At 37.7% G+C, this 11,661-nt stretch overlaps 1 protein-coding gene across 1 annotated transcript; it reads left to right on the top strand.

The window, feature by feature from the left end:
- Positions 1-228: 228 nt before the first annotated feature.
- Positions 229-534, top strand: LOC308295696 (NADH dehydrogenase [ubiquinone] 1 beta subcomplex subunit 2, mitochondrial-like; the record flags this gene model as incomplete). The annotated part of the gene is made up of 1 exon (XM_080738745.1): positions 229-534. The coding sequence occupies one exon, from the start codon at positions 229-231 to the stop codon at positions 532-534; it is 306 nt and encodes a 101-aa protein (XP_080594871.1).
- Positions 535-11,661: the final 11,127 nt, after the last annotated feature.

Below are 11,661 nucleotides of genomic sequence, written 5' to 3'. Positions count from 1 at the left end.
GATTGACATCAGCACGAATCGGCGTTGTTAGGCATCCGTTACTGTTGTGTCTGACTTCATATGGCCACATATGGAGATACCTGAGGGTGATTGTTGCCAGAAATGACCTTGCAGGATCAATACGATTCAGTCGGATTTCAACAGCACTGCAGCTTCAACGACCACGCCCCAGGTGGTTTACATTGGATTGCCTGTCTTCAAGAATATATTTGGTCCAATAAAACCATCATGGCGTCGTTAGGGAGGGCCATAGGAGTCCTTCGAGCTGGGACGCAACTCTTCCAACGTGGGTCACATAAAATAGTAGCCAGAAGGGCTGGCGGTGGACCGCACATAGAGCCCCAGTACAGGCAATACCCACAACTCACCAAGAATCAGATGTTCCAATCAGAGCTTATCAGCGCTGCCATGTGGTTCTGGATCCTTTGGCACTGCTGGCATGACCCTGATGCTGTGCTGGGCCACTTCCCATGGCCCGACGCCTCCAAGTGGACAGATGAAGAACTAGGAATCCCACAGGATGATGGTGAATAGGAACAGGAGGAAAGTTCCAGAAGCTTCTCTTCTGTGTGGCCGCTCCAGCGGCCTGAGGCAGAGACAGAGTAATGAACAGAGCATGGTTAAGGGAGGTTACGTCACGCAGTGCAGGCCTGTTTACATCCCCCAGCGAAACATACCTAAATGGATTGTCCGTAGCACGAGATGTTCGTATGTGCACGAGGCTAACGTCATGTGAGTCTAACGCCATAGAAGGTACGTAGAGACCGACATCACCACAGCTGATGTCACAGAGAGAACGGCCCATACAAGGAGATATGCACGTGTGTCATGTTTGATACCATGCAAAGTTAGCACTGCTCATTCACACAGGTGTCATTTTTCATTTTCTTTTTTGTTTCTTTTTTTTACAAGCTTGCCCCTGAACAAAAATAAACAAATAAAATAAAATAGGTTGAAAGTTAAAAGAAACAGAAAACACAACCTGAACCTGGATATAAGAGGCAAATATCCGACAAACTCTGAAGTATTAACTGTCACAATTTCACCTAAGACACCTGTCTGGGAACAGAAAGCAGAGGAAAAATGCATGTTTTGTCACTGTTTTCACTTAATTTTCTCACCACGTCAGTTGTGAATTCCTCTAAACAACTCCATTATCATAATTTCCAGTTGATAGCGTGGTCAATCGAACAATATGCTTTTTATCCATTGTCCCAAGTTTTTAATTAGTTGTAAATTGGAGATGAAAAGAATGAAAGCTCTGGCTAGGCTTTTGTTGTTGATGGGAACTAACAGCCTTATGTTGTAAAGCCTAAAGCCATGCAAACTTTAATAAATAACAGAATGTATCTTGGGCAGTCCGTTTAAATATTCCCAATTCAACATGTTTTTTTTGTGTCTTTCCGTGTTAGAACTCCACTGTTGTTCATGTTTGCTGAATTTAAACGGATGCAACAGCAGCAGCGCTGCCAACAAGTTGTTGATGATGAAGCCATTAATTATGGCAATGGTTTTCCAACCAAGATCTAAACATGAATCAGTCAGGAGATAAGTTAATTTGCTTGAGGTGATAAAGACTGGCTATAGTTTGTTTTTAAACGTTTCATTCTTATTCTTTAACAATGCATCAATCTCTGTCATGACGATCTGACTACAATGACTAATAGTCACACTTTAACAAACCTGATATATATGCCTTACGATAAGATATTAAACTAGAAGCAGTGCTCTTCCGCTAGGTCAAGTATGTTATTGTGGCCTCCTGGTGGCGTTATAATAGTCCAATGTGAAAAGGGTGGCATGTCTTCTTCAGCCTTAATTAACTGTAGTATGACGCTGCATTCAAGATTTGAGGCATTTTGTTCCAAAAATGTGTGTTGGAAAGGTCCACCTGCTGGTGGTGCAATAACAGGCCATTGTGAAAAGGATGGCATTTTTCCCTCGACCTAGTGGGAATGTGCGTGCAAAATTTCACGGAAATCACACTCTGTGTTCATAATTTGAGGCATATTGTTCAAAAGGGGGCAGCACTCTTGCAAACTTTGGAAGCCAATCTTAGCCAATCAGGAAGGAATATGACCCATTTCATTTAACGACTTTAAAGATACTGTGTACCGATTTGTGTGCTTTTTTTTGCATGAAAAATGTGTTATGAACAAATCCGCTTCCCGGTGGGAATTCACATAAAATAATTACCAAAGTAGCAGATCTACAAGCTGGAAATGTGTTGCTTCCTGCCACATTTTGAGCTTGTGGATCTGCTACTGTTAATGCTTTTGTCTTAAATAGTAAAAACTAAAACCAGCTAAATCAAGACAAAAACATGGATTGACTATGTTGTTTAATCATGGCATGATATATTATATATATTTACACTAAGCACTAACATTACATTATTGGTTTGGTTCTTCTAAAGTAACCAATAATGAATTACCATTCATCATTATAAAACCAATGTGGACCAATGGCTATAACTGAAACGGCAACTGCCACCTGCTTATAAATAAGCAGGTGGCTGTAACTCTTAAATAAAAAAAATAAAAATAAAAAAACATTTTTCAACATGTCCCTGTAAGAAATAGAATGACAGTCTACCATGGATATAAAAGGGCCAGGTCAGCCTGACAAAACCAAAAACAGTAGAACCGTTAAATGTGACACCTCTTCCCCATAGAGCTGTGTGGTTGTTCACATCGTAGGGGTGGTGATGTGCCGCGCAATGTGAGCAAATTACTGCTGCCGTCGGAGCATTCGCTATAGGTTCACTTCTTGTGGAACAACAACACAACATTCTGCAATAGCGTGACAGAGACATTTTCCAAAGGCCATGATTGATGCCACACTACTGCTAGGTCATCCGCTACAAAGAAAGACATACAAAAAACTGCAAAGAGCTCAAAACAAAGCTGCCAGCTTAGCTCTCCATTGCTCCAGTCCAGGAGGACATGTTGCTGTAGAAATGCACAGAAATCTGACATGGCTTACTGTTGAGTATAGATTACATTCACATATTCTCACCTTCTTCAGAAATGTTTTAGTTGACAAAAATCCCCAGTATTTCTTTGGACCAGGTAGGATACATAAGGGATGAAAATTACTGCATGACCAGACAAGCTAGTTCAGGTGATCTGGTAACACAAATGGAAAAAAAACAAGAACAAATCTGCTCAAATCTGCTTTTTTCTATAGAGCTGTAACAGGATGGAACACATTGCCTAGTTGCATAACTAATACGGAGACAAAATTCACCTTTAAGAGAACATTAAAAGAACATCGATTTCAAAGAAGCCTGTGCTAATCCTCAGAGGCACAAGTTTAATGTATTGTAAATGATTTTGGCTTAATTGTGCTACTGTTATTGCACTTTTGTTTTCAGATTATAGTGATTGTAATGTTGATTACATGTAATGTTTTTATTAATGTTTGTCTGTGTCGGACCCTATAGAAAGACTAGCTTTTGTCATGCCAAAAGCCAAAGGGGATCCAAACTGTTAATTTAGCGAACCGTCTGCATGCTGACATCACTGATACTACACAGTTTCGCCGCCATGGGAACCGTCTGACGTCATACTCTGACGTCATAATACTGACATCAAAGACTGGCCTTCACACGGAACACCGTGTATGGGCATAAATATCTGCCCAGGGCACTCCAACATTACTTCTGAGATTCCTAGATTCAATCCCTCAGATTGCAAGACAATACAAAACAGAGTGAAATACAGAAAATGATTTTCAATAATCTTGAACCACCAACCTTTAGTTGTCTAGGCCAAGTCCTTTCCTCTGTGCTATAGAGCCATAGCAAATCAGTGGACAACAAAGTTATTAATCTCATAGGATTCAGAAGCCTGAGCTTTTTTTTCATGTAGGTTCTCAGTGAAAGACAGAAACTGTTCATAAAGGTGTCAAAGGACATTCACTTTTGCCATTTGTCATGAATGATGATGAAGTGTAGGGTCAAGGGTGATGTATTGACAGCTAGCAACTAGCATACAAAACATTTTAAAGACTTGTTTTAGCTTGTATCCAAGTAAATGAGGAGAAAGAACATGCAGTCATTAGGCCTTAACATCTCTAGCTCTATAGCACAGAGGAAAGAACTTTGCCCAGATAATCAAAGATTGGTGGTACCAGACTAGTGAAGATCTTTTTTTTTGTCTTTCACTGTCTGTTTTGTCTTGTGTGTCATGACTTTTGAATAAAGATTTATAAAAAAAAAAAAAAAAAAAAACTTGACCAAGTTGAAGAAATCCACCAAATTTTCCTCCTCTTAGAAAATGACACAGCACAGAGAATTTCCACCGCTTTCCTCCTCGGTGGAAAGCATACGTGGAAATTTTCTGTGCTGTGTCATTTCCTACAGAGGAAAATTTGGTGGATTTCTTCAACTTTTTTTTTTAATGAATCTTTATTCAAAAGTCATGACATGCAAGACAAAAAAAAGATCTTCACTAGTCTGCTACCACCAATCTTTGATTATCTGGGCAAAGTAATTCGTAAAAAACTACGCGCAAAAACCCCCATTGACTTTGACTGGGGGACTCGGAAAAAACCCCAGAAACTTTGGCGCCACATAACTCTGCCATACTTTTGCCTAGCAACGTAATTTAAACTTTAAAATGCACACACAACTTAGGGATTGAACCCATTAGGGATGAGCTGTAATTGATTAAGCCCGGCCCCCTCACAAATGCTAATGCTAACAAATGCTAATGCTAATGTTAACAAATGCTAATGCTAACAAATGCCAATGTTAAAATTGCTAATGCTTAAATGCTAATGTTAGCTAATGCTAATGCTAAAATGCAATGATAATGTTAAAAATGCTAAAGCTAATGCTAATAAAAATAATAATGTTAAAGCTAATGATAAAGCTAATGCTAATGCTAACAAATACCAATGTTAAAATTGCTAATACTAAAATGCTAATGCTAGCCATGCTAATGTTTACAAATGCTAATGCTAACCAAATGCTAATGCTAACAAATACCAATGTTAAAATTGCTAATGCTAAAATGCTAATGCTAGCTAATGCTAATGCTAAAATGCTAATGCTAGCTAATGTTTAAAATGCTAAAGCAAAAAATTCAATGATATTGCTAAAATGCTAATGCTAATGCTAAAAAATGCTAATGCTCACAAATGCCAATGTTGAAATTAATAATGCTAAAATGCTAATGATAGCTAAAGCTAATGTTAAAATGCAATGATAATGCTAAAAATGCTACAGCTAATGCTAATAAAATGCTAATGTTAAAGCTAATGATAAAAATGCTAATGGTAAAAATTCTAATAATGATGTTAATGTAAATACAAAAATGCTAATGCTAACACCAACTGCTATACAAGGTTGCACACACTTAGCGAGCTTTAGGCGCACTTAAAACTTCTTAGACATTTTATTTTCTAGTGTTAGATTTAGAATTAAGGAGAGAGTAGCAAACAATTGCTAAAAAGGTTAGGGTTCCAGGGGTCGCACAGCAATGTGTCACACATCCACACGTTCGTCTCGACGAGCTATACAACATACTAAACGATGGACACTATCGGAATATTAAGACTTAAAATCTATATTTTGACGACATACTACTCTTTTGTCTTTTTGGGGGTTTTGAAGACAATCAGAATAAAATGAATCAATTTGGCGAGCTATAGAACATACTAAGAGTAGGGCACTTAAAACCTAATTGTTTCAGAGTTATTGCACTTTGAACAATCTAGGGTTAGAGTAACACATTTAAAATCCTCTAATAGAACACAATAAGATTAAGACAACCTTATAAAGACACTGGTTTGGAACTCCTGGTTTACTGGGACGGGGTTCAATTCCCTGTGGTGTCCTGTCGTGTTGTCTATCAAATTGTGTCATCTATTATAGTTATTGCTAACCATCTACTATACTTCTATACTGGGCTCTCTGTGCTTCGGAAAGGTTTCCCACAGTATTCTTATGGATGTTCGTCTTTAAAGTAAAGGTACATAGTAAAGACCAGAGTGGGATTTGAACCCCAGCCTCTGGATCATGTAGACCAGGGACCAAGGCATTATTGGAAAATCAAGACTTAAAATCTATGTTTTGACGACATACTATTGTTGGGGTTTTGAAGTCAATCGGAAAAAAATGAATAAAACTATTAATTCATTAATTGGTGAGCTATAAAACATATTAAAACACGGGCGCTCAAAAACCTTCTGGTTTCAGAGTTATCACACTTTGAACAATCTAGTGTTAGATTTAGAATTAAGTAGAAAGTAACAAATAATGCTAAAAAGTTAGGGTTCCAGGGTCGCACAGCAATGTGTCACACATCAACATATTAAAAGACGGGCACTATCGGAAGATTAAGACTTTCTTTTGTCTTTTTTGGGGGTCAATGGGAAAAAATGAATCAAACTCATATCCACGCGTTTGTCTTGGTGAGCAATAGAACATACTAAAACACCGGCGCTTAAATCCTATTGAATTCCGAATATCGCACTTAGAACAATCTAGTGTTAGATTTAGAATTAAGGAGAAAGTAGCAAAAAAATGCTAAAAAGTTAGGGTTCCAGGGGTCGCACAGCAATGTGTCACACAAGTTCGTCTCGACAAGCTATACAACAAGCCTTCCTTTTGGCTGGGCTTTAAACAGCCATAACTCCACTTAACTCAAACTCGGTGGGGGGTCCCACAGTCCCAGCGGCTAACTGTTAATGCTAACTGCTATTTGCGCTAATGCTAAGCTAAAAAATGCTAATGCTAACACTTGCTAATGCTAACAAATGCTTATACATGCTAAAAATGCTAATGCTAATGTTAGCTAATGCTAAAAATGTTAATGCTAATGTTAGAAATGCTAATGGTAACTAATGCTAAAAATGCTATCTCTAATGCAAAAAATGCTAATGATGCTATCTCTAATGCAAAAAATGTTAATGATAATGCAAAATTTGCTAAAGCTAATGCTAATGTTAAAGCTAATGATAAAAATATTAATGTAAAAAATTCTAATGCTAATGCTGATGTTATTGTTAATGCTAAAAATGCTAATGCTAACACCAACCAAGCACACTTAAAACATTTTGTAGGAACTTTCTTTTCTAGTGTTAGATTTAGAATTAAGGAGAAAGTAGCAAAAAATGCAAAAAAGTTAGGGTTCCAGGGGTCGCACAGCAATGTGTCACACATCAACACGTTCGTCTTGACGAGCTATACAACATACTAAAACCCTGGCATCGGAAAATTAAGACTTAAAATCTATGGTTTGACGACATAGTCTTTTGTCTTTTTTGGGGTTTTGAAGTCAATCGATTTTTTTTTTTATCAAACTCATATCCAAGCGTTCGTCTTGGTGAGTTATAGAACATATTAAGAGACAGGCGCTTAAAACCTATTGGTTTCAGAGTTATCGCACTTTGAAAAATCTAGGATTGCATTTGTCGAAAAAAAAAGCAGGTTTCCAGGGGTCGCACAGCAATGTGTCACACATCCACACGTTTGTCTTGACGAGCTATACAACATAGCACAAGATAAGCACTATCGAAAATGTAAGACTTAAAATCTATGTTTTGACGCCTTACGTAATTTTGGGGGTTTTGAAGACAATCTGAAAAAAATGAATTAATTTCATATCCACGAGTTCGTCTCGAAGAGCTATACAACATACTAAGAGACAGGCGCTTAAAACCTAATGGTTTTCGAGTTATCGCACTTTGAAAAATCTAGGATTGCATTTGTCGGAAAAAAGTAGGGTTCAGGGGTCGCACAACAATGTGTCACACATCCACACGTTCGTCTCGACGAGCTATACAACATACCACAAGATAAGCACTGTCCAAAATGTAAGACTTAAAATCTATTTTGGGGGTTTTGAAGACAATCTGAAAAAAAAGAAAAAAAAAATCATATCCACGCGTTCGTCTCGAAGAGCTATACAACATACTAAGAGACAGGCGCTTAATACCTATTGGTTTCCGAGTTATCACACTTTGAAAAATCTAGGATTGTATTTGTCGAAAAGAAGTAGGGTTCCAGGGGTCGCACAGCAATGTGTCACACATCCACACGTTCGTCTCGACGAGCTATACAACATACTACAAGATAAGCACTATCGAAAATGTAAGACTTAAAATCTATGTTTTGAGGCCTTACTATAGTCATATGTAATTTTAGGGGTTTTGAAGACAATCTGAAAAAAATGAATTAATTTCATATCCACGCGTTCGTCTCAAAGAGCTATACAACATACTAAGAGACAGGCGCTTAAAACCTATTGGTTTCCGAGTTATCGCACTTTGAAAAATCTAGGATTGCATTTGTCGAAAAGAAGTAGGGTTCCAGGGGTCGCACAGCAATGTGTCACACATCCACACGTTCGTCTCGACGATCTATACAACATACCACAAGATAAGCACTATCGAAAATGTAAGACTTAAAATCTATGTTTTGTCGCCTTACTATAGTCATATGTAATTTTAGGGGTTTTGAAGACAATCTGAAAAAAATGAATTAATTTCATATCCACGCGTTCGTCTCGAAGAGATATACAACATACTAAGAGACAGGCGATTAATACCTATTGGTTTCCGAGTTATCACACTTTGAAAAATCTAGGATTGCATTTGTCGGAAAAAAGTAGGGTTCCAGGGGTCGCAGAGCAATGTGTCACACATCCACACGTTCGTCTCGACGAGCTATACAACATACCAAAAGATAGGCACTATTGAAAATTTAAGACTTAAAATCTATGTGTTGACGCCTTACTATAGTCTTATGTAATTTTGGGGGTTTTGAAGACAATCTGAAAAAAATGAATTAATTTCATATCCACGCGTTCGTCTCAAAGAGCTATACAACATACTAAGAGACAGGCGCTTAAAACCTATTGGTTTCCGAGTTATCGCACTTTGAAAAATCTAGGATTGCATTTGTCGAAAAGAAGTAGGGTTCCAGGGGTCGCACAGCAATGTGTCACACATCCACACGTTCGTCTCGACGAGCTATACAACATACCACAAGATAAGCACTGTCGAAAATGTAAGACTTAAAATCTATGTTTTGACGCCTTACTATAGTCTTATGTAATTTTGGGGGTTTTGAAGACAATCTGAAAAAATAATAATAATCATATCCACGCGTTCGTCTCGAAGAGCTATACAACATACTAAGAGAAAGGCGCTTAATACCTATTGGTTTCCGAGTTATCACACTTTGAAAAATCTAGGATTGCATTTGTCGAAAAGAGGTAGGGTTCCAGGGGTCGCACAGCAATGTGTCACACATCCACACGTTCGTCTCGACGAGCTATACAACATACCACAAGATAAGCACTATCGAAAATTTAAGACTTAAAATCTATGTTTTGACGCCTTACTATAGTCTTATGTAATTTTGGGGGTTTTGAAGACAATCTGAAAAAAATTAATTAATTTCATATCCACGCGTTCGTCTCAAAGAGCTATACAACATACTAAGAGACAGGCGCTTAAAACCTATTGGTTTCCGAGTTATCGCACTTTGAAAAATCTAGGATTGCATTTGTCGAAAAGAAGTAGGGTTCCAGGGGTCGCACAGCAATGTGTCACACATCCACACGTTCGTCTCGACGAGCTATACAACATACCACAAGATAAGCACTGTCGAAAATGTAAGACTTAAAATCTATGTTTTGACGCCTTACTATAGTCTTATGTAATTTTGGGGGTTTTGAAGACAATCTGAAAAAAATGAATTAATTTCATATCCATGCGTTCGTCTCGAAGAGATATACAACATACTAAGAGACAGGCGCTTATTGGTTTCCGAGTTATCACACTTTGAAAAATCTAGGATTGCATTTGTCGAAAAAAAGTAGGGTTCCAGGGGTCGCACAGCAATATGTCACACATCCACACGTTTGTCTCGACGAGCTATACAACATACCACAAGATAAGCACTATCGAAAATTTAAGACTTAAAATCTATGTTTTGATGCCTTACTATAGTCTTATGTAATTTTGGGGGTTTTGAAGACAATCTGAAAAAAATGAATTAATTTCATATCCACGCGTTCGTCTCAAAGAGCTATACAACATACTAAGAGACAGGCGCTTAAAACCTATTGGTTTCCGAGTTATCGCACTTTGAAAAATCTAGGATTGCATTTGTCGAAAAGAAGTAGGGTTCCAGGGGTCGCACAGCAATGTGTCACACATCCACACGTTCGTCTCGACGAGCTATACAACATACCACAAGATAAGCACTGTCGAAAATGTAAGACTTAAAATCTATGTTTTGACGCCTTACTATAGTCTTATGTAATTTTGGGGGTTTTGAAGACAATCTGAAAAAAAAAAAAAAAAATCATATCCACGCGTTCGTCTCGAAGAGCTATACAACATACTAAGAGACAGGCGCTTATTGGTTTCCGAGTTATCACACTTTGAAAAATCTAGGATTGCATTTGTCGAAAAGAAGTAGGGTTCCAGGGGTCGCACAGCAATGTGTCACACATCCACACGTTTGTCTCGACGAGCTATACAACATACCACAAGATAAGCACTATCGAAAATTTAAGACTTAAAATCTATGTTTTGACGCCTTACTATAGTCTTATGTAATTTTGGGGGTTTTGAAGACAATCTGAAAAAAATTAATTAATTTCATATCCACGCGTTCGTCTCAAAGAGCTATACAACATACTAAGAGACAGGCGCTTAAAACCTATTGGTTTCCGAGTTATCGCACTTTGAAAAATCTAGGATTGCATTTGTCGAAAAGAAGTAGGGTTCCAGGGGTCGCACAGCAATGTGTCACACATCCACACGTTCGTCTCGACGAGCTATACAACATACCACAAGATAAGCACTGTCGAAAATGTAAGACTTAAAATCTATGTTTTGACGCCTTACTATATAGTCTTATGTAATTTTGGGGGTTTTGAAGACAATCTGAAAAAAATGAATTAATTTCATATCAATGCGTTCGTCTCGAAGAGCTATACAACATACTAAGAGACAGGCGCTTAAAACCTATTGGTTTCCGAGTTATCGCACTTTGAAAAATCTAGGATTACATTTGTCGAAAAAAAAGTAGTGTTCCAGGGGTCGCACAGCAATGTGTCACACATCCACACGTTTGTCTCAACGAGCTATACAACATACCACAAGATAAGCACTATCGAAAATTTAAGACTTAAAATCTATGTTTTGACGCCTTACTATAGTCTTATGTAATTTTGGGGGTTTTGAAGACAATCTGAAAAAAAAAAAATTAATTTCATATCCACGCGTTTGTATCGAAGAGCTATACAACATACTAAGAGACAGGCGCTTAAAACCTATTGGTTTCCGAGTTATCGCACTTTGAAAAATCTAGGATTGCATTTGTCGAAAAAAAAGTAGGGTTCCAGGGGTCGCACAGCAATGTGTCACACATCCACACGTTTGTCTCGACGAGCTATACAACATACCACAAGATAAGCACTATCGAAAATGTAAGACTTAAAATCTATGTTTTGACGCCTTACTATAGTCTTATGTAATTTTGAGGGTTTTATCTGAAAAAAAAAAATAATAATTTCATATCCACGCGTTCGTCTCGAAGAGCTATACAACATACTAAGAGACGGCGATTAAAACCTATTGGTTTCCGAGTTATCGCACTTTGAAAAATCTAGGATTGCATTTGTAGAAAAAAAA

The sequence above is a fragment of the Nannobrachium achirus genome (genome assembly GCF_963921795.1).
Source record: "Nannobrachium achirus genome assembly, chromosome: 12".
In the NCBI taxonomy this organism is placed as follows: Eukaryota; Metazoa; Chordata; class Actinopteri; order Myctophiformes; family Myctophidae; genus Nannobrachium; species Nannobrachium achirus.
This window is presented reverse-complemented; position numbering and strand designations above follow the sequence as displayed.